The sequence below is a fragment of the Ziziphus jujuba genome, chromosome 6 (assembly GCF_031755915.1).
Source record: "Ziziphus jujuba cultivar Dongzao chromosome 6, ASM3175591v1".
Lineage (NCBI taxonomy): Eukaryota > Viridiplantae > Streptophyta > Magnoliopsida > Rosales > Rhamnaceae > Ziziphus > Ziziphus jujuba.
Genome location: NC_083384.1, coordinates 12,126,419 through 12,149,641, shown reverse-complemented (window position 1 = coordinate 12,149,641; position 23,223 = coordinate 12,126,419). Strand labels below are relative to the sequence as shown.

The 23,223-nt window shown below is 32.3% G+C and overlaps 2 protein-coding genes across 5 annotated transcripts; one reads left to right on the top strand and one right to left on the bottom strand.

Annotated features, from left to right (window-relative positions):
• Nucleotides 1-347: 347 nt before the first annotated feature.
• On the bottom strand, nucleotides 348-4,523 carry LOC107430719 (steroid 5-alpha-reductase DET2). Of its 3 annotated transcripts, XM_048463447.2 has the most exons (3): nucleotides 4,344-4,523; nucleotides 3,184-3,579; nucleotides 348-1,672 (listed from the first exon to the last, which is right to left on the bottom strand). In XM_048463447.2, exon 3 carries the CDS (start codon nucleotides 1,348-1,350, stop codon nucleotides 571-573), a length of 780 nt encoding a protein of 259 aa, XP_048319404.2. In that variant the 5' UTR covers nucleotides 1,351-1,672; nucleotides 3,184-3,579; nucleotides 4,344-4,523; the 3' UTR covers nucleotides 348-570. The 3 variants fall into 3 exon arrangements, with proteins under 3 accessions (XP_048319404.2, XP_015897077.3, XP_048319405.2); XM_016041591.4 differs by lacking the exon at nucleotides 3,184-3,579; XM_048463448.2 differs by lacking the exons at nucleotides 3,184-3,579; nucleotides 4,344-4,523 and adding an exon at nucleotides 4,199-4,223.
• A 4,149-nt stretch (nucleotides 4,524-8,672) lies between these two features.
• LOC107430745 (uncharacterized) lies at nucleotides 8,673-22,574 on the top strand. Of its 2 annotated transcripts, XM_016041622.4 has the most exons (18): nucleotides 8,674-9,120; nucleotides 9,622-9,831; nucleotides 10,412-10,553; nucleotides 11,359-11,510; nucleotides 11,796-11,879; nucleotides 11,981-12,043; nucleotides 13,450-13,581; nucleotides 13,722-13,928; nucleotides 15,500-15,619; nucleotides 16,011-16,060; nucleotides 17,296-17,458; nucleotides 17,559-17,696; nucleotides 19,382-19,492; nucleotides 19,580-19,678; nucleotides 20,301-20,390; nucleotides 20,524-20,608; nucleotides 21,717-21,847; nucleotides 21,937-22,574. In XM_016041622.4, the coding sequence occupies exons 2-18, from the start codon at nucleotides 9,703-9,705 to the stop codon at nucleotides 22,084-22,086; spliced, it is 2,046 nt and encodes a 681-aa protein (XP_015897108.1). In that variant the 5' UTR covers nucleotides 8,674-9,120; nucleotides 9,622-9,702; the 3' UTR covers nucleotides 22,087-22,574. The 2 variants fall into 2 exon arrangements, 1 of the variants encoding a protein (XP_015897108.1); XR_003057757.3 differs by lacking the exons at nucleotides 20,301-20,390; nucleotides 20,524-20,608; nucleotides 21,717-21,847; nucleotides 21,937-22,574 and having other exon boundaries at nucleotides 8,673-9,120; nucleotides 19,374-19,492.
• The last annotated feature ends 649 nt before the right edge of the window (nucleotides 22,575-23,223 follow it).

Genomic DNA, 23,223 nt, shown 5'->3' with positions numbered 1-23,223 from the left:
CAAGTTATCAACACAAATAGAGTTAAAAATGTTCTGAGGCCGCGTGGTAGCCCTGTGGTAAGAGGCACGGTTCAAGTCTCACCAGCCAAAAATAAATAAATAAATAAAAATAGAGTTAAAAATGTTCTAATTATTTTCACTAAAATTGTCTAATTTCTTTTTCTTAATTTCATTTTACCTACTCTTTTTTCTTTTTTTCTTTTTTTCTTTTTTTCTTTTTTTCTTTTTTTTCTCTTCTTCTTTTTCTTTTTCTTTTTTTGGTGGTGGGGTGAGTCAATATGATCTATTTACTTCAACAAAGAAACAGGAAAATTACTTCAGTAAACTAAAAAGCACCAAAGCACTGGTGAGCCCGTAAAAGTGCCAACCACTATAATTGAAACATCTGTTACTAGCAATATACAAGAAACAGAACACCTTCAAGACAATCAATGGAACCAATTTTACATGCAATGCATATCAAACCTCATTTGAATTACTATAGAAGCTAGTTCCAAATCACACATTAAGATCACCAAAGCAAAACACCAATGAGAAAACCAAACAAGAAAAACGAGAGAAAATTTAGCTCTAGTACAGAAAGGGGATAACAGCTTTCCTGGCCTTGGGATAATCCTCCCTAAATTTCTCTAGATACCAGTTATGGTTTGCGCATGCCCTAGGTACCAAGTTTGCACATGTATAGAGGAAAAACCCTAGGCCAACCCAAGACCATGTCATTACTGCCCACCCAAACCACTCCATGATCTCCCCAAAATAGTTTGGACAACTCACCAACTCAAACCAGCCTCCCCTTGGCACCTTGTAACCCCCTCCCTCCCTTTTCAGCCCAACCAAAACCCTATCCGACCAGATATTCACTGCCATGCCACCCAAGAATATCACCAATCCACCTAAGAACCGCCACCAAAACCAGTAATCTCCCTCATAATTTCTGTAGTGAGATACCCATCTAGCCTGCAAATATGCATTTAGAAGATTGAACACAAATGCGATTAATGCCACACTCACCGGGAAACCGCTGGCTGTTTTTCGATGTTTGGTATTCAAATGGAGGCGGAGTGGGTAGAGGCAGGTCCTGTGGAAGTAGTGGAGGAGGAAGGGGGAGATAAGAATGAGAGCCTTGGGATTAGAGGAATGGAGGCCAAAGGGAAAGAGGAAGAGCGTAAGCCAGATGGTAGGGCTCTCCATAAGGAACCATGCCAAGGGTGGGGACATAGTAGGGCCCCAACCTGGACGTTGGTGCTTGCCATATGGGGCTTGGAGAAACCTTAGGGAGATGAAGGTTGGTGGTCCAATAAAGTAGAGAGTGAGGAGGCTGTAGTGAAAGAAGGTATGATCTGAGCCCATTTTGGTGATACAATTTGAGCTGTGAAGAAGTTTATAATGCTGAGTAGGTGAACTGCTGTATGAAAAGGCGAATATGCATGGTTTGGATTTTATGCTACTGTGAGGATATTGATGTATTAATTTGATGCACCTTGTGAATAGCAATGGAAAAGCCCATCCTGGTGCCAATCTTTGAGTCAATCCCAATGATTTTGCTGAAACAGTGATAAATTGATTGTGGATCTAATGAAACTCTTATTTTTTGCTGCAGTCTGCGTTTGCACTAACTGTGCAAGAAAACTTCCTAGCTGTGCCAACCTTGCAGGTTAGATTGATCCAATTCCTGAAATATAAATGCTAGTGTTACCTCAGAAAATACGATGGGCTATTATGAGACAATCAGCATGACAGATTAAAAAAGGAGAGTGTTAGTGAAGCACCATGTAACAGAGAGAGTATCAAACATTTTATTTGGAATCCAACAACTAAATGCATAAAACAAATTATATGAGGATAAAAGAAGCACTCAAAGCAAGAGAGATCAAACAATGATGCAAGTTAGCCAAAGGTGTCCCTTCTGCCATACACCCCTATCAGAAAGGTGAGAAACCTTGCTGGTGGCATGGTCAACAGGAGAGAGAAGAGAGATCAGACGATATAGTCAAAGGCTGCTAATCCTTTCAAATTTGGCAGGGAAGATCAACTATCAGTTAGGCTTTAATCCAACAGTCAGTATCCATTCACATAAAGCAAACATTTCAAATTAGGCAGTTAAGTTTCATCTTATTTTTAAGCAACTCAATAGCAAATATAAAATAGTCATGCTACAAGCACCAAATAATTTATCAAATTTTGGATAAAAACAAATTTGCCAGTGTTTTATTCCTCAGTCTGTCCTACTAGTGAGATCCCATATAACTAATAAAATTCCAAATTACACCTGTCTTCTCATATCCAATCCACAGAGTATATCCTGTAAACATTCAAGAAGATGAAGATTAAAAATGTAGAAGGAGTTGAGGAGACCAATTTTCACTTATCAAGCCAGCTTTGCACTCAAAATAGCTTAAATTCATTCCAAAACCAAAGGCAAAATTCAAGAACGCATAGTCAGTTGTCTGAGATTCACTCTCATGGCTCTTTCTATATAGATTAGATTTTATTCCATCTAATTTCCAAACCCAAGAAACAAGAAAAGTTCCCAAGCTGAGACAACAGAAGTGAACCATCAAGTGGAAAATGGAAATTTGCAACTGCCCCTGGGTATGCCAAAATAGAGAAACAAAAACAAGACTTAGGATACTGTTAATGTTTAAAAATAGTTGAACCTTTTAACTAAGATACTGAATTTTAGATTTAACTTTTGCAAAAAAAATTCAGACTAGGCCACATCGCCACGACAAAAGATAAAGTATGACCAACAGATTACCCGCTTGACAGACCAACCATAAGGAGCAAGGAATGATATAGGGACATATAGAAACCAATAGTGACTTCAAATCAAGCTTTACAGGACCATTACATATGCAGGATTGAAGGAGTATGTCCAACGTTTTGTATCTTTTCTACATAAAGAACCCACAATTCATCCCAATAAAGACACAGAATCACAATTTCTGTACAAGATAAAAATCGATACAAGTGAGTTCCTTTTAAACAAATAAGGGTCCACCCTTTGTCATTAACTCCGAAGAAAAAGAAATCTTAAGTTATTATTAACTTCTTTCTGGTTCCTAGAGTTCTTAGTAACCTAGCAAACCACAAAACCACACTTATTCAACAAACCAAGTCGTGCCAAGTATTTTGAAATGCACAATTGAGGTTATCTTGCTCCCTCCAAACAACTGAACATACCCAAAAAACAGCTAAAATTCTCAGGTGCATTAGATCACCAGAAATAGCAATGATTGACGAGCTAAACTAGCAATGTGAATTTCCCAAAGCAAATCAAAACAGCTAAGCAAGCATCCGATGATGACCGCAGTAGTGTAGTTTGTTCTGTCTTTGCTATACCTGAGCTAAGAAAAATCTATCTTAAGCTCAGGTGAGATTCATAAATTTGATTGATTTCATTTGGTGGCTAGACTTGTGTGAAAATTCCTTTCTCAATCATCATTTAGGCATGTCTTCTAGTCTACTATCACCAATAAAATCCATTCTTGAGCATGGAACCATGAATATCTTATTTATGCTTCGTCTTGCATCGAGTTCCAGAATTCCAGATCCGACCTACATGCGTCGGTTTTTGCACTAAGCCAATAAAGTATAAATGTACAAACGTAATAAATAATTTGGTCTATAGAAATTAAAATTGTGGCATGAAGAAACCACAGAATAAAGCTAACAGATTCAACTGAATGAAGCAAGAAGACAATCCAGATACAATCTATAATTCAGTTTCATATACTTTCTCGACAACCAAACAATATGGAGTGAGAATGAAATACAAATTCCATCCAGCTATTAATACATTTCTCGCCAAGAGGCCTATCATACTGATAGCTACAACTGAAAAATAAATAAATAAATAAAATTGTTGTAAATATATATATATATTTTTTTTTCTTAACAAAAAGGAACTGAAACACTGCAAAACGTATACCAATCTAAAAGAGCACGTTTCAGAATATGAAGAGTTAGATTCTCCTAATACACTATGCCCCAGTTCATATAGCATTCTCAGGCAACAAGTTAACAAACCCCAAATCGAATTACAACCCATGATTTAAACACCCACATAACAGACCGAACTCAAACAAGAATATCCAGGTAAACGTGAAAATCCAATAATCATAAAAATTCTGACCCATATTTGAAAAAAAAAAAAAAAAAAAAAAAAAAAAAAAAAATCGTTCACAATCCAACTCACTGAAACACTCAAGGATGTCGATGATAACAGCAACATCAACACTGAGAATCCAACTAAAAATACAAAATTTATTTCGCCAAAAAAAAAAAAAACACAAAAGAGGAAAGAAGAGAGAGAGAGAGAGAGAGAGAGAGAGAAACGTCACCAGTCTCTTGTGAATGAAAGTCAAATCCCCAGCGCCACACTGGAAGTGGGACGATGGCCAGCCGCTCCATACTCTTAAAACTGTTCTTATTGCCACCTTATTTTTATCGTATCTTTACTTTTTGTTTGTTTTATACACCCCTTTTTTTTTTTTTTCTTTTTTTGGTCCTGTGATTTTGTTCCCAACAATGTTTTTTCCTTTCTTACAATTTAGGAATTGTTTGAACTGAAATTTGGTAATATATTTCAATAATTTAATACCCTTTTTTTTTTCCTTATTAATTTTAGTTAGATTTCTTTTATACATCGGTCTAAATTGTTTCTTTTTTTTTTTCTTTTTTCTTTTAAATTGGGTTGATTTAAATGATAAAATCTTATTTTTTTTCAATTTTATTGTTGAGAATAAATTTCATTTATTACCCCATTTTTATTATAATTTTATTTAAATTTGAGCTTAAAAAAAATTTATTATTTTTTTTTTAGTTTTCTGTATTTATTAAAGTATAACTCTTTGGTAGCTTTTAATAATTAATTTCAACAATTAAATGTTGAAATGATTATTAAAAATTAATATTTTATAATTAAATAATATTGTCAAAATATAATTTTAACTTTTATTTAATAAAATTTAGGGTTGGGAACCAATAAACGGGAGTATAACGATGATTTTTAAAAAATATATAATTTTCTAATCAATTATTATTATTTAATAATAATAATATTGAAAATATTTAACTTGTTTACCAAATATCATATGATATGATAATTTTTAATTGGTTTATTATTATTGAATTTCATTTATTCATTTTTAAAAAAACTTAATTATTCATATTTAAATTTTATAAATTTTCCATACACTAATATATAGGCACATTGTTTATCTAAGAATTTTATAAATTATGTGATGCTCTTAAAACTACTTCTCTACGAATTTCTATAACCAAATATAGGATATATGATAGACCGTTAGTTGTATATACTATTGATAGAGAATGATTACTAATTCAACCAAACAAAAATTATTATTCGTGAATTTAGATTTGATCACAATATGTCAGAATAATTTGATATTTTATGTAAAAATGATGGTAAAAAATTATTTGGAGCTTACATCTTTAGAGTGTATGTATAAACTTTATCTAAAACTTAGAAAATTTTAGATTACCCAAAAACTATCTAAGATCCAAACTTAGATCTTCATGGATATATATACATACATAGAAACTTACTTGTTAATGAATTACCCAAAAACTATCTAAGATCCAAACTTAGATCTTCATGGATATATATACATACATAAAAACTTAGGTGTTAATGAAGATACTAGCAAGTTCAACTGAAGATCCTAATGCCATAATGCTCATTTTCAATGCTATTGCCTGACAGCATAGTTCCAATTGATTCAGCCATCTCTCTTCACTCCCTCTCTTCAAGTTTCTCAATCAACACAAACTTTATAAAAAGCTCTAACTCTCAAAACATTTATTATCATATGGACACACCTTTGTATTTTTTTCTTTTCTTTTTTTTTTTTTTTGGGACAAAAGTCATGTGCTAAATGCATAATCTCATTCTCATACGTTTATGAAATATAATATTTACTATATTATTATTTACTAAATAGACAATTATTTTACTAATCTTTTTGGATTCATAATAGGGTTTTGCAATAGATAATAGATCAATTATTCCAATGGATTAACAAAAGCGTCACAGGAAATAGTGAATTCACAAGTCCTCACTGTAAAAGTGAGGTAAACAAGAACCCATTACCATCACACAGGGAACTAGTAAATGAATTACATCATTATAACTGGTTTACACGTATAAGTTTTTTATTGGTTATTAGTAAACACTTCAAACAATAATTATGTTCGAATCCTTCTATTCGTATGTAGACAAAAAAAAAAAAAGGGTTCACGTTCTTAATATTTGTTTTTTGTTTTTGTTATTTTATACCCATATGCAAATTTAAAAGAATTAAAATATATAATTCAGATGGCATAAAACAAAAATAATACTATATTTCTTTTTCTTTTTTAGTTTTTTGACAGAACAATAATTTCAATGCTAATATATAAATATATATAAAAAAATATTACAGTGCAGTCCATTCGCATATAAATCCATACTAAAATCGATATTTTTTTTAAAAAATCAATTTTATTGTATATAAATATATATACATATATAATAAAATTTATATTTTTTTAAAAATATATCGGCACATGCAAACAGATCGTGTCATAGTCTCCTCTATTTATATATATTATTTTGTGGAATTGTAAATAATTTATTTGAAATATATTTTTCAAAAATAGGTTAAAATAGGTTAAATAGAAGGTGAGCGTGGACAGAGGGAGGATGCTAATCGTGTGCACCGAAAGAGACAGTGTGGATGAAGGCGACGAAATATCCAAAATTGGATCTGTTCGTTTATGAGAATTATTCCACTTGACATAATTCTATTGGGAGTATGATGCATTAACAACCCACGAAGGGGATGGTATTACGGTCATCAACTTCTACACGCTGTTACTTTAATTTTCTGGAGTCCTTGAGGATTGAGGCCTTGTCATTTCCTCGTGGCCTCGCTTTTTGCCTTTTTCCCATCTTCCAATTTTACCTTTTTGCTTTTATCATCAACTTTGTGAATACATCATCTTTTCAAAACACTATCCACTTTTTTATTATTATTTTTATTTTTTTTTTAAAAAATCTCAAGTATTAATCAAAAATCAAAATGCAATACTTAATTATTATTATAATTTTTTAATACGAGATGGATAATTCACTTAAAAAAACTCAGAATTATTGTTTATTTTTTCAACCAAGAAATGAGAATAATATTTTATAGAAGAAATACTGCATGAACCAGAATCATATTTCAGTATCCGAACAAAAGCTAAAAGCAAAATAACATCCTGACATGGAAATAACAAACTGTTCTCACAACTTTATTCATTTCCTTCGGTATAAAAATACAATCTACATAATTAAATTGATGTAAATATTTTCCTATTTCATCAATTATAACAGTAAATATACAAAATAAATTGGTATCATTTAAAATAATATATTTTAAGCTCATTCGAATTGCCTTCGAAGATAATATTTTTTTTTGTCATAGCTTCGTAGTCTATAACATTTTTGGGATTTTAAATTGCATTGGATTTTATTGAATTAAATTATGAAAATTTCAAAATTTTATTTGGGTAGATTTTAAATAATTTAGTCCAGTATGTTAAAAGTTTCCAAACCAATCTTTATAATAGTGTTTTACTTTGTATATGAAACAGGCGACCCACATGCCGTTCATAAGTTAGAGATATTATTACAAAATTTATTTAGGTATGTCTTAATATTAACTTTTATTTTTTCTTTTAACTATGACAAGATATATATATATATATATATATATATATATATTTTTTTTCTTTGTAAGAGTTTGAAATATTTGACTCTAGTCTGTATAAGATATGTACAAAAGGCAGTTTGTTCGTATAAATAATTCATGCTTTAATAATTATTTTTGGAACATGATTGATAAAAAAAACAAAACGAAACAATTTATTGAAAATTCTGTCTATTTATATTAGATCATCATGCTTCAACTATTATTTTTTTTTGTTATCAAACCCATATTTTAGAAATTTAAAATTCCTTGCTTTATTGAAGAAATTATAAATTATTTAGATTTTAAGAAAATGGTATTACAGCTATTTTCCATTTTCTTAGAAATTAAATACTACTAAGAATGTTTGAAGCATAGTTTTTTTTTTTTATTTTTTTTTATTTTTATATATCTATATATGCATGTATATAAAAATTATGCGAAAAGTTAAATGTTCCATGTGTAATTTCTTTCGAGAAAATATATTAATTACTTTTTATTTTGTAAAATTGTTTGCCCTAATAATCCATTTTCTTGACAATCAAAAAAAAAAAAAATCCATTTTCTTTTTTTGAATTTTTGATTTTTCAGAGAGAGAAAAAAAGATCTTTTATAAAATTCACGAGACCGTCTCTGTCGTCTCCGAGTCGGAAAGTTATATATATTTTCAGTTTGTTTACTGTAATGGAAGTAAGGAAGTTTCTTTAACTGTCTCCATTAAATTTTAATGGAGTGACAATACTACCCTCGTTTTGAGACACAAATCCCAAATAAAGACTCCCATATAAAAACACCCAAATGAGAACTCCCCCTAATAACTATTTTACTCCACCTCCCCATAGGGGCATTTTTAATATTCCACAATTTTATTAAATATTATCTATTTTACAAAAATATTTTTATAAATATATAATTAGGGCATTTTATTAAACTGATTTTTCTACAAACACCGTAGCGAATCGTGCAATTTCCTTCTCTTCCTCTGAAGCTCGCTTTTCTTTGCTTTGTCTCTCTCTTTCGAAATGGATTGATTCATACACAATTTTCACTCTCTTTCTTCCATTTTCTGTCTCTTTCTCGACCAACAAACACTCTTTTTTTTTTTTTTTTTCCCTCTCTCTCTCTCTCTCTCTAGGGTTTCGTAAACAGGGGCTTCCCAGTTGTTAGGAAAAAGGAGATAGTATTTTAGACGAATACAGAAATTGTAGGGTTTTCTTCGGACTTTTTTTCACGCTGCAAATAAAAAGAAGCTTGTTTCGGGTTTTTGTGATCGTGGAAGTCGTAATTTCATTTTCGGCGAAGGATTAGAACCTCTCTGTTAGTCTTCGGCCATGGTGGATCGTCTTTAAGCTCGGGACTGTCCGTCGATTGCATTTGCTTAAAGGTTCGAGCTTTTTATGATTCTGTCCTCGCTTTTGTAATTAGATGGTGGAGGGGATACAGAAATTAGTTTCTTTATGAATTTTTTTTTTCTTTGGTTTAGGGTTTTCGGGTTGCTACTTTTTGTACTATTTTGGTCTGCTGTGAGAGTTGTGTAAGAGAGAAATGAATTGGAATGTATTTATTTTGATATGATGAAAAAAAAAAAATTTTATTCTCTGAGTTGTTGTCAGATTAAGCAGAATAAGTGTTCACGTTGCGTTTTAAAATTGCCTGTCTCTTCGATAACGATACATATTTGTATGTGTATCAGAATTCTTGCATGTCCTGCTATATATGTTTTTTGTCATTTAATTTTAGACAACTTTCACTTATGCTTTGCATGCGACTATTTGTGTGTATTAAGGTTTTCTGCATGACCATATGTTTATGTTTTTGACTATTTTTAGACATTGTTCACATTTGCTTTGCCTGCGATCTTACTAAAAACTGTTATTTTGTTTAGGTTGTAACAGGTTGTCAAGAAAAGAAAGTCTTGTTGCCAGTTTAGAATTTTTGTTGGTGAATGTTTTGTGGTTGATTATGAATGATTGTTGCTATGGACCTGAATGCCTCACCAGTCCCTGAAGAAGATGACGAGACTTTTGAAGGGCATATAGAAGAATACAGTGCACCTGAAGAACGTGTAGAGACTGCAGTTGATATAGCACGTCGGGTATTTCTCCTGTTAGTCTTTTACATAGGTCCTGTTCATGGTATTTGGATGGATTTCTCTCTTTTTTTAACTGTTGTTACTAACCTGAATTTTGGCAATCTTCAACTGAACTTGGACTTTCAATGGGAATGAAGTTACTTACTCCTAAAAGACTCTTTGTTGTGTTGGATGCTATTGCTTCAGCTATTGATTCAATGACTATTCATAGCTATAGGATGAATTCCTTTTCCTGTAAAGTTATATAAGGACCGTAATTCCAGAGCTATCTTTATATAATTTATGAGGGTTGTGGGAAATTTATGGTCTTTTTATTCATAGCAACCTTTTTCTTTCTCTCTCTCTCTCTCTTTCTCTCTCTCTCTCTCTATATATATATATATTATATGTGTGAATTTCTATATCTATATAAATCTTAAATGTATAAATATATATTTGTATGAATATTATCACATAAATAATATGTATTTTTTGTTCTAGTAGGTTGTCCTCATAACTTTTTTCCCATCAATTTTTTTTGAAAACTGGTCATCTTCTTTTATTTGGTTTATGAATGTTACTTTTGGCATACTTCATTTATTAGGAGCGTGAAGAAAGGCGTAGGAGACTGAAAAGAGACCGCTCAGATGACAGGCCAATGCATGCTTCTCAACCACATGTATATGACTATCAGTCATATCAAACAAAAACCCTTAAATCGTATGATAAAAGTAGGCTGCCCCCTGGTAAGTCAATTTGCCTTTTTTGGCGCTTAGAAGTGGTAGTTAAAACCATTAATATGCTCAATTTCTACTATTAGTTGACAGAAAGTTGTATAATAGTAGAATTTCATATTTTTGTGCCACTGAGAGATTTGTGGTGTTTTAGATTTTACTCCCCCCCCCCTTTCTCTCTTCCCTTTTCACATTGTGGTGGTGGGTCTCAAGTGGTGGTTATCAAGAAAATATTTCCATTCATTCATTAGGAGAGGTGTATCTTTTGAAACCAAAATCGATCATTATGCTTCAAAGAAGAAACACAAGGCATGTAATGTTGAAAGAAATTAAGATGGCTATGGATATTTATCCATAATCCTGTTAGGAAGATTTGAGGAATACCTTATAGGGAACTTATTAGTGAACTTGGCTAGTTTTCATCAAACCTAAACTGAAGACAACTTTTCTTAATTTTGATCTTCTAATTCCTACACTATCATATAAGATTCCCAAGTGAGCTCTATATCACCCAGATCATGCTTATCAAAGTTTGAACAGCATTTAGGATTTGTTGCATTGCTAAAGTCATTGTGTTGATTAATGTGGAGTATTTATGTTAATAAAGACTTTTAGAACTTCTACTCGACCAAAATGAAGAAACTGGAAATGTTTTGACATGGAAAAGTTGGTTTTTATTTTATAAGTTAACCGCTTTAAAAGTCTTGAATTTATTTTTTGTTTTTACATTCAAAGGACAATTAGTTCATTTTATATCAACCTTGAAGTGGCTTTCTATTTTGTTAATGTTCTATATCATTCATTTTTTACAATGTAGGTTGGCTGGATTGTCCTGCATTTGGTCAAGAAATAGCTTACATAATTCCTTCAAAGGTTCCACTGAGTGAGGCCTATAATGATAGTATTCCTCCTGGTCGAAGATACTCATTTAAACAGGTGGTTCACCAACAAAGGGTTTTAGGAAGAAAAGTAAGCACGCTGCACTTATTATTGCATATTTTTCGTTATTTCTCTGCATTGGATTGTATGATTTTCTCCCAATAAACTGTGACCTGTCAATTAAATATCTATTGATATTAGAAATTATTTTATTTCTTTCAATCACAAAAGTTGAACAAAGAAGCTAGCTTTTGTAATATTGCAATGCAGTTGGATTTGGTTTTGCTTTTTGTAGATAGAATAGTATTATTAAAGGAGTTTTTTTCTTCCCTTGTTGGGATAATTTTTTAAAATCATCTTTCATTCATTTTTCAGCTAGGTCTAGTGATTGATTTGACAAATACTACACGTTACTACTCAACGCAAGATCTGAAGAAAGATGCTATTAAACATGTGAAGGTCAGTAGTTTAGTTATAGGAGGATCTAGTTCTCTTTGGTATCCTTTCCTTACCGTTGCAACTTATAGCATTTCTTCTTCCAAATTCCATTTGTGATCCAGATTCAGTGCAAAGGCCGGGACTCTGTCCCTGAAAATTCATCTGTTAACCAGTTTGTGTATGAGGTTTGTTTTTCTCTATAACTGTTACCTGTAAATGATGCACATCTAGACTTTTCAGCTTATTATAACTTGGTTCATTACTTTATTTAATTAATTAACCTTTTTTTTGTTTGTTTGTTTGTTTGTTAATATGATGGAGTTGCAATGATTTACCTATTTGCTACGTATTGGATGTACATTCTGATTAGCTAGATGTGCTTTTGTTTTTCGTATGTTTATATGCACATATGCACCATCTTTTCATTGTAGCTTTACTTTCTTCTTTTATGTTATACCTAATCTTTCCAAACTGTTTTTTCTTTGATTTACAAAAGACAGGATACAAATGCAAATTTATGGACTGAATTATCAGCATATTTTTCTTTTAATGCATGGATTTTATCTTTTAATCATTTGATTGCCCAGAAATGTACACACTTAATTATTCTATATTTTTATGAATAGGCAATGGTTGCCAGACGGTTTACCCGGTTGAATACATTTTGAAATTTACGTGCAATATGCCTAGTACTGAATAAGCAAATTGTTCATCTCGTTGATATCTCCATTACCCTTTGTTATTCTATATATTTATGAATAAGCAGTTGTCACACTGTTTACTTTTTTGAATACATTTTGAAATTTATGCTCAATATGGCTAGTATTGAGTAAGCAAAGTGTTCACCTTGTTGATATCTCACATTAATTATGAGTTAACATGAAAAAACGAGAATGGGATTGGATTGATGGCATAATAGGATCCTCGATGCCAAACAAGGATTATATTAATGAATAAGCAAATTGTTCACCTCGTTGATATCTCAGTTACCCTTAGTTATTCTATATCTTTATGAATAAGCAATTGTTGCAGACTGTTTACCTGGTTGAATGCATTTTGAAATTTATGCTCAATATGCTTAGTATTGAACAAGCAAAGTGTTCACCTCGTTGATATCTCAAATTAATTATGAGTTAACATGAAAAAACGAGAATGGGGATTGGATTGATGGGATAAGAGGATCCTGGATGCCGAACAAGGATTATATTAATGATAAAGAAAAAGAATTCTTGGTTCAGTTCTCCACCTTAAATGATAGAAACATTCAGGAATGGAAAAACTTCTCATCTTCATAGTTTCTTTGATTGCTTTTCCAGTCGTCGGTGAGATTGTGAGAGTCAAAGTTGTTTGTGCTTTTCAAGTAGTTCTAATTCTTATTCCTTTTCTTTTTTCACTTTGTCATTGTCGTCAAAATTATGTTTTTGAAATATATTTGACACATATATGTATGTGTTTGTGCATATATACTAGTTCAGGATTTGGATATATATGTATATATATATATATATTTGCCTCTGAAGTTTCTAGTTATAAATTACTCTTCTTTTTCTTCTTGTTATTATTTTTTTATTTTTATTTTTGACTTTTCCAGGTCTTACAATTTATATCTCGTCAGCAACACTCAAAGAAATACATTCTTGTCCATTGTACACATGGGCACAATCGTACAGGATATATGATTGTGCACTACCTTATGCGAACGCGGTTAATGTCAGTAACTGAGGTCAGTTATGCTGTTATTTACTAGTGTTGTAATTTTTTTCAAGCCTCAATCAATCGATTTACATTCTCTCTCTATCTCTCTCTCTCTCAGTTTTTTATTTTTTATTTCTTTTTATTTTTTATTGCTTTTCCTTTCCACAGGCAATAAAAACTTTTGCGGAAGCACGCCCTCCCGGAATCTACAAACCAGACTATATTGATGCATTATATACATTTTATCATGAAAGAAGGCCTGAAATGGTTGTTTGCCCGCCGACTCCAGAATGGAAGAGATCTTCTGATCTTGATCTTAATGGTGAAGCAGTGGCAGATGATGATGATGATGGAGTTCCAGCTTCTCCTTCGCATGTATGCATAATCTTTCAAAATGTTGCTTAGTCATAGTAACCGATGTTAGTTCCCACTAATCAATGCTGTGATAATTATGGAAGCTACTGATTCATGCATGATTTTTTTTTTTTTTTTTCTCTGGTGGAGAAAAAATATGTTCTAGTAATAGTAGTAATAAAAAAGGCATTCATATTCTGTTATAATTTGCCGACCAGTCTTGTCTCCCCTTTGCAATTGGTTGGACATGTGGAAGTGAGTTGTATTCCAGATGCATTTTTACTGTGCCGTTTAGAGACATTTCTTTCTTTAATAGTACTTATTTTCTCTATCTGGTGTCAACCTCCATATCTCATTTACTTCTTATCATGGTTATGCAAGTTATGTTTGAGTCATCGGTAAGAAACATGTTCAAGCTAATATTTTCTTCTGGGCATTGATAATATTTCTGTATCACTCACTTTCCATCTACATGTTGAAGTACTACTAGTTTCATTTCTAGTTTTCTGATCATTAATAATATCATATTCACAAGCCATTTATACTTTTCTCATATATTGTTAGTTTTATGAGCTATGTCATTTTTTGTTGCTTACATATCTCTGTGGAATACATTGTGTTCCCTAAAGCTAAGCTAACAAGATTTGGGGTCTATATATATCAAGCTTAGAGAAAAGTAGATTCTAGCTTTACAACTTATCCTGATGTGTAGGCCCATCCATTAATAGAGGACAAAATTTGGGTTTACATCTCTAGAATCCAAATTAATACAATTGAAGTATTGGTGGAGTTCATATACAAGTCCTTGTAGATAACTAGGTTTTGATACCATATTTAGCAACCACTACTTCCAATAGCTTAAGCTCATGTTAGGAAGTGAGCCCAACTACGTATATGAAGCTTCCACAGTAGTAGATGGTAGCTTTAACATCTTCAATTTTTGTTTTGCTGCTTTTTTGAGAACTAGGAATTCAAAATACAAAAATAACAACATTTTTACTAGAGGATTGATAAATTTTTAGGAATCAATTGTTTGTCATGAAAGGTAGGGCGGCCAATTGAGAGTTTGACTGCATGATTAAGATGGTCTATTTACCCATCTTGGTGCCTATTATTTGCTTTTCTGAAAGTTTTTCTTTTATAATTATAGCTTAAGTATAAAAAGTGAAAAAATAAAAAATAAAAAAAACCATTCTTATAGGTTTATAAAATTGTTTCCACTTTTTTATCCTATTATTCAAACTACAAAGACTATTGCTTTAACTTGATATGTCTGTCAGCCAATATCAAATATTTTACTACTTTTGAGTGACTATCTTAGGGTAACTACCAACATTTTATTCCATGTAACAGGTAATAAGAAATCTATCTCACACACTTGTCTGTATGGGCGGGCTAGTCATTCATTAGAATTGGTTTTCTTTGCTTGTTTATCATAGTGAAGGTATCATATATTTTCGGTTTGGTTATTTGTTAGAAACCAATGGCTGGCTTTGCTTCCTAGTGTTTGCTATGTTTTAGTTGTCATTTACTCATTCCATAGATGACTTACATATTTGCAGTTCAGCTTTAACATGCCTCAATTATTTCAGGGGCCACAGGAGTCAGATGTAGTAATGACAAATGATGATGTTTTGGGAGATGAGATACCATGGGACCAGCAAGATGCATTCCGGCGGTTTTGCTATCAAACACTTAAGTTACCTGTTGGGGTAGGTACTTGATGTAGATATCCTCACTTCTTTCTTTAGAGAGATGGGATTTGGATTATTCTAACTTGCTAACCCGCATTCCAATGATGTAATTGTTGTGCATTTGGATGGTCCTAATTCTCCTTTGTTAATGGGGGCCTAAGTGTGAGGAGTGGTAAAAGTTACTATACATGCTACTAATTTTAGCTTGGCATAATGTAGATAGTTGAACCCACTTGCTAACAACTTTTTTTCTTAGTCGTGGTAATTTGAGAAACAGTGAATAATATTCTGCTTACTGGTAGAAAAATAATCTATTTTGAGTGAAGCACTATTGTCTTTTTATATATATCATTTTCTTAATATGCAAAAACATTCTACAGCCCTTTGATCTTATTATATTCAATTTCAGGCAAGAGGAATCACTCAATTTCCAGGGTCACACCCAGTTTCTCTCAACAGGTTCAACTTTACAAAGCTGTGTTTGCAGTCATTTATTATATATATATATATATATGTTTTGCACTTGCCAAACTTTTGTTATGTTTGATGCATTTTGCTATTATACTTCATATTAAAGAAGTAGTAAGAACTGTTTCTTGATGAGATATAATTGTTTTTTCATTGGCCTTATAGCTGTGCATTTCAGGATGTATGTATTATGATTTTTGATGGGCAAAGCGTGTTATCCATATTGCTGTCTTGTCCAATAATTAGTATGATATTTATAAGAATTGCTATAGCAATAGATTGGAGTTACATTTATGATTCTGTTGAAGTTAAGTCGTACTATTAGAAGTCAGTGTTATTTACCTTTATGCAAAATAGCATCTTGTATATTGACTTTGTATCTCAATGGGGTCCTGATAATGCTGTGTGGTGGTCATTAAAATGCATATTTGACATACTCTACTGTTTGTATCCTGATTCTTATTTTGTAATGTTGTAATTTTCAATACATTTAGTTTACAGCTAATTGTATAACTTATTTCACAGTATGCCGAAGGTTATCTTGTTATTCTGCATTTGAGTAGATTAATTATAGTAACCGATGTTATATTCACATGCTAGTCATTTAGAGGTAGCCACCTTGAATATTTTCCTGTTCTCTCTCTACTTTCTTTTGAGTGCTTAGTGGAGTCAGAGGACTTGCTGCAATATCAGTCAGTGCAAATAATTGTTAACTCTTTTAAGATAAAATGCTTGAAAGTTTAAAAAAGACCCTAAAATATTGCATGTTGAACATTAGAAACAGAAATTTTGAGTTGAAACCATACATGGATTGAGAATACTAATTTATGGATGGTTTTGTTAGATGGTATAGGATGATTTCAATTAATGTCATATTCTTCTTTCGAACTGATTTGCAAAATATGGGTGTGTAGTTTCTTCGAAACTTATGGCCATTGTATAGTTGTGTCTTACTAACTTTGTGTGTGGTGTGGTATTTAGAGTGTTATTTATAACTTACAAGATGATCTTGTTCGGTGCAAGAAAATATAAATGTATTATTGTTGTCCAATGGAATGAGGTCTGATATTTATGGAGTTTTATTCTAACTGTTGCATATTTACTCATGTTTTGATTATCTTAGATTAGCAATGCAAGTGGTCTGCTATTGAAAATGGGATTATATGTATGTTTTAAAGGTTTTTTCCACCCTCCTATTTTGATGACTATATTTTTGATACATGTAGGGAAAACTTACAACTGCTGAGGCAACGCTATTATTATGCCACATGGAAAGCTGATGGGACAAGATATATGATGCTAATTACTATGGATGGGTGCTATTTGATTGATAGGAATTTTAACTTTAGGAGGGTTCAGATGAGATTTCCTTGCAAATACACAAATGAAGTATGTTTGTAAATTTTATGCAAGTAGCATATTTTGAGAGTTTTTAAATATGGAGTTTCTTTTACATTCGGGGAGTGACCTTTTTTCTTTGGCTTGTAAGGGTTTAGGTGAGAGGATTCATCATTTTACATTACTTGATGGGGAGATGATAATTGATACATTACCAGAATCACAGAAGCAAGAGAGAAGATACCTTATCTATGATCTGATGGCTCTTAACAAAGAATCTGTAATAGAGGTACGTATGTCCATTTCTCGGATGCGTTACTATTATTTTTGCAGGTGCTGCAGAATTTTAAGATCTGGCTTGGCTTTTTTAATCGTGTATAGCTGGTGTTTTGTATGTTAAGAACCTGGTTTTACTCAGTCAGCATAATTCTTGTGCCAAGATATAATACCTGCAGAAGCATCCTTGAGCTCAATTCACAACTGTTTGACCATCCAAAATGTGGCTGCCCTTTCTAAAGCACTTGAATCATTCTATGCATTTTCCTTTTTCATCAGATACTAAGCCGCATTTTCCCTTGTCATCAGATGCCAAGCCACATTTTCTGTTGAAATCTTAACAAAATCATAAATGCTCTTCCTTTCAAGCTACTCCACTTTTGAGTTCTTAAGTTTTAATTGAATACCTTTATTTTATATTTTTTCCGATCAGTTGCTGGTCTACAGATAACAGGGGTTAGACTAGCTCCAACTCTTCTAGATATCTTCTTTTTCTATCTAATAATTTGATTCTCTCTCTCTCTCTCTCACACACACACACATCCTGCCCTCAATTGGTGTCAAGATGAGCTCCTGTAACATTGTTCTGCCACACATCCATATTACAATTTTTTTTTTTTGTTTTTTTTTGTTTTGGGGGGGGGGGGGGGGGTGTTGCTTTCAGTATATTTATTTTCGTATGATTGTATGTTTTGTTGCTGCTGCTGCTATTATTTTTGCTATAATTGTGGAATAAGTTGTGTGAACTGTGCTGGTTTGCTGTTTGTCAGCTACAAAATTATGGCATATTTGAAAAATGCACTTGATTTCCCTGTTCATATCTCGGGCCTTTCTTTTTATTTACTCTATCCTCCACCTGCCTGCCTTTGTAGGATCATAAATTAGTCTTATTTCCCTAGTTTGTGAAAAATCTGTATATGAAAAGAATTTCAAGATCGATTTATTTTAGAATATTTGCCGGTAAGCATTTTCAGCTTTTCTAATTTTTTTTTTTTTTTATACATTAATTTTTTTATGAGATATTTCATATTTTTTTAACTACTCATTAGAGTAATATAATAGAAAAGAACTTAAATATACTTCCTTTTTTTTTCTTTTTTTTTTCATTGTAAAATGTCTTAATTACATTATGGTCTTGGAACTTTGTATTTTTCGTTCTAGGAATATGTCTTTGGAACTCAAAATCCATGATACGTTACTTTTGAAAATGCTATCTATTTGACACTGATTGTGATAGTAACACCATGAGTGGCAGTCTAGTTATTGGTGGTGAGTCTGTCATGGAAAAAGGTTAAATTGAATGCACTATAATGTTTTGGGGCTGACCAACACACCAGTGCAGCAGTGCTGTTTTCACCCTGGTGAACAAAGTACTATTTTTATTGAAAGATGGCTTTCTGAATCCAGTATAATTATACATGCAGATAAATCTTTGTCCTTAAATTATTTCTTTTCTCATAATTTTTTTTTTTTCTTGAAAATTTCTGGAATACATACACAATATTAAGTTCTAAACCTATTTGTTGGTAGGTTGATGGCTTTAACATGTTTGATTTATCAATGTGTTCCTAATGTAGCTGATCCACATGATCTCTTTGTTCTAACAATATTGTTGAACTTTTTATTTGTAAAATTCGATTGCTCCCTGCATGGTTTACATATTCTTTTATTTGGTCTGATATCTTGAAAGTGGTGCAGCGGCCTTTCTACGAACGGTGGATGATGCTTGAGAAAGAAGTCATTGAACCTCGTAAATATGATCGCAGCCTATTTAGGGATTTTTATAGATATGATTTGGAGCCATTCAGGGTATGCATTGATAATCCATGATTGTCGACAATATAACTCATGTTATTATTTACTTTTCCCCTGAGGTTGGTTGAAAATGTTTTTCAGGTGAGAAGGAAGAATTTTTGGTATCTACCAACCGTTAGCAAAATTTTGAAGGATTTCATTCCAAAGCTATCACATGACGCAGATGGTCTTATTTTTCAGGTGGTTTAGGATGCAGATAACTTTTAGATTTGGAAAGTTGCTTCCTTTTCAATGCTGTCCTTTGTGCAGAAATTTTTTATTCTATGAAGTCTTTTCATTCATTTAAAGTTTTCAAGTCTCTACACATAATGCTTCAAAGATTTCCCTTTTTCTTTGATTGTTCTGAATTGGAAAGATCTCACAGGTGGTTGATGTGTTTATAAGTCTTTGCTATTATCTTAATGTTGCTGTTTTGCTTTTTGAGGATTTTTTATCCTCTGATTTACCTGTTATATTGATTTTCTATCAGTGGAAGGTTGTTTCTTATTTAAAAAAAAAAGAAAAAAAAAAAAGAAAAAAAAAAAAGAAAAAAAAAGGGAGGATTAAAAACAAAAATAAAGTTTTCAAGTCAGCGCTAGTATAGGTGACCTTTCAATTACTACATATTACACGACCATTGTGATTCCTTTATCTTTAATCTTTAACTCTTGCATCTATCTCTCTAAATTGTTGACGGATGGAACATGTTAAATCCTGCATATGGCATATGAGGGCGACCACCATGGTTTATATATGTAAAAGCTAAGATTTTGCTCTGTCGTATGGTTTTACAGAACTGTTACATATAATCTTCTTCTGTCAGGGCTGGGATGATCCATATGTTCCCCGTACTCATGAAGGCCTTTTAAAGTGGAAATATGCCGAGTTGAACTCGGTTGACTTTCTATTCGAGGTAGTGCTACCTATTATGTTGTGTTAATTTTAGCTATTGCCTTTGGTATCTTTCTTTCTTTCTTTTTATCTTCATATTGAGACCAAGTTAATTCTGATGCTCGCTTTTATCATGAACCTTCTTATGTGCACAGATAGGTGATGACGATCGTCAGTTACTGTTTCTTTATGAACGAGGAAAGAAAAAACTGCTGGAAGGAAATAGGGTTGAATTTAAAGGTATGTAAATTTTCTTTATTTTCCCAGGTTATGCCTTTTTGTTATCTGCATCTATTGTGAGATTCGTTGGAAATCATAAATTTGATCAAGCACTTCCTCCTATATAAATTACATTCTTAACTTATTTGGAAATGACATATCTGTATAAACTCACAAATATGTGGCTTTTTTCTGTAAGTGGTTTTAGACAGTAGACAAGTCTCACGTGTGAGAATTGATGTAAATTAGCAGGGTGACGAGTTTATCTCAGTTCTTCCTTTATTAGGTGGCAAATTTTCTGATAAAAGAATATTCTAAACTTAATGGTATGGCTACAGATATTAATTTGTGAACTTGAATTGAATTATTCATAAGGATTTTGTACTTATCCCTTCTTGCTAACGTATTAAGATCTTTTGTTATCAGGCTTGTTGCCTTGTATCTTTCTAGCTGCCTTCTATCGGCCTGCCTGGGTTGAGGGCAACAAATATCGGTCATTTCAAACTGGGATACGGTTCATGAACACCAGCACATATCTTAAAAGAGTGCTGTTTATTGCATTTAATTTGTTAAAACCATGGTTGAACCCACTTTTAGCTAAGCTTTTAGGTTTTGGTGGTATTTCAACATGGTATTAAATTCTTCAGCAACTGCCTGTCAATTTATTGTTCCACAATATTAGGGCTGATCTTCAGCCTAAATTTTACGGGATGGCTTACATGTGAGGGAGTGATGAAATTATATTTAGGCCCACTTCTTAATAACTTAAGCTTTTTGACTGATTGTAATTCAACAAAAATGTTAGCTGGAGCTGTGGCTTGGAAGGCTCTTTGCATTCATAGGATAATATCCTATAATGATTTGGAATCATTCACCATCACCTATTTAAAAGCATAATGCATGCATGTATGTGGTTGAAACTGTTTTTTATGGCTGATTATCTGCTACCTCTAACTGTTGTTTTTCATATGATTCTAACCAAGAGAAACTTGATGTTCTGATATTCAAAGTAATCAGAAACTTATTATTATTTCTGCCATATGGCTAAAACAGTAATTTTTGAAAATCTTGATTTGGTCCAGCTTTTAGACTACTTTTAAATGTTATAAATGGCTTATTCCAATTGCAGGTGGTTCAGATCCATCTTTCTATGTGGGGAAAATTATTGAGTGTTCTTGGGATTCTGAAAAACAGAAATGGTGCTGCATGCGGATCAGGACGGATAAATCGACTCCAAATGATATCAACACTTACAAGAAGGTTCTTTTCATCTTTAATTTTGTATGGTTCGTCACTAGTCTTCTTAACCATACTGGACTTATCTTGGCTCTTGCTGATTGTGAAAACAGGTCATGCGAAGCATAAAGGATAACATCACAGAGGATTTCTTGTTGCAGGAGATTGAAGAGATCATTTGCCTGCCTATGTATGCTGATAGGATTCAGAATGACAATAAAATGATTGCAGCTGCTAAAGCGAATTTAGCGCGGAGAAGGTGATAAAGAGGGCCGAGCAACATCCAAAATTTACTCTCAAGGTTTTTATTAGAAAAGCTCGGTATGGAAGTGCACCCTCCCAACTGCCAGTGCAGGTCAATAAAAGTTATTTTTACTTTTGAGATTAGGTTTGTCTCCAGCATATATCATGGGACGGGTTCACAGAGATATTTTGTGTAATTAACTACGCCTAGCTAAAAAAAAAAATTTGTAGTGAGTGCGGTGCTGGTGAGTTATATAGATCCAGTTGGTACCCTTGAATAGTCCTTGTCGTCAGAATCAGGGCCAAATTATTTCGTTATGATAGTTATCCAGATCAGATCAGAATCACAAGTAGGAATTAGGGTAGCCATGTATGTCAATATTATGACTTGTCATTGCTAAGTTGCCTAAAATGCCTATTTTCGCCTTTGTTTTTTTATTTTTATTTTTTATTTTTTCCCTTTCAATGTGAATATAACTTCCAAAAAACCTCGAATGCCTCTTCTCTATCGCCTGAATTTTTTTCTTCTCTGCTCTACTCGTATAATTTCTGTAATTTGGATTTTACTGTGATGTTGCTGTTGTTTGGGGTTGTAGCTATGGTAAAGGTTGGATCTAAGTATGCAAGCGCGGCTTTTCTGTCAATATATGTGCTTTACTGAGCATGGTGCAAATATTACTGCCTGATATAAATGGAGGCCGGCCGGGTTTTGCTTCATTTGCCTTCATAGTACTGTGATGTATCTTTTTATTTATTTAAATTTATTTTTTTGTGGGTTTTTTGTATTTTATTCTTATTATTATTAATTTTTTGTCGTTATTGTTTGTCAAGTTTCTTTAGCGACCTAATAAAATTAGAATATCATTCTTCATAGAGAATGTATTGAATAACCACGCTATTCTATCTTTTTTTTACAATACGATCCGAATACAAAATATCTTTTATATTATAAAATATCAAATGGGTTTGTCTATTGTATACTTTTAATCTCATGTAAACAACTTATTTGGTCTGAATATATGGGGTAACGACGCTAGTCTCTCTTAATGTACATAATGCGACCCCAATGGAACTTATGTTTTACGAAGTCTATTGGATTTTGGCTAAAAATTAACGAAAATAAATTCGCTCAACAATACTAGTTTTCAAAAAGAAAA

Coding starts and splice junctions, on each gene's coding strand:
- LOC107430719 (XM_048463447.2), bottom strand. CDS start 1,350: ATGGGCTCAGATCATACCTTCTTTCACTACAGCCTCCTCACTCTCTAC.
- LOC107430745 (XM_016041622.4), top strand. CDS start 9,703: ATGATTGTTGCTATGGACCTGAATGCCTCACCAGTCCCTGAAGAAGAT. Junction 13,929..15,499: donor TTCCAGCTTCTCCTTCGCAT/GTATGCATAATC, acceptor CAATTATTTCAG/GGGCCACAGGAGTCAGATGT. Junction 19,679..20,300: donor CAGATGGTCTTATTTTTCAG/GTGGTTTAGGAT, acceptor TTCTTCTGTCAG/GGCTGGGATGATCCATATGT.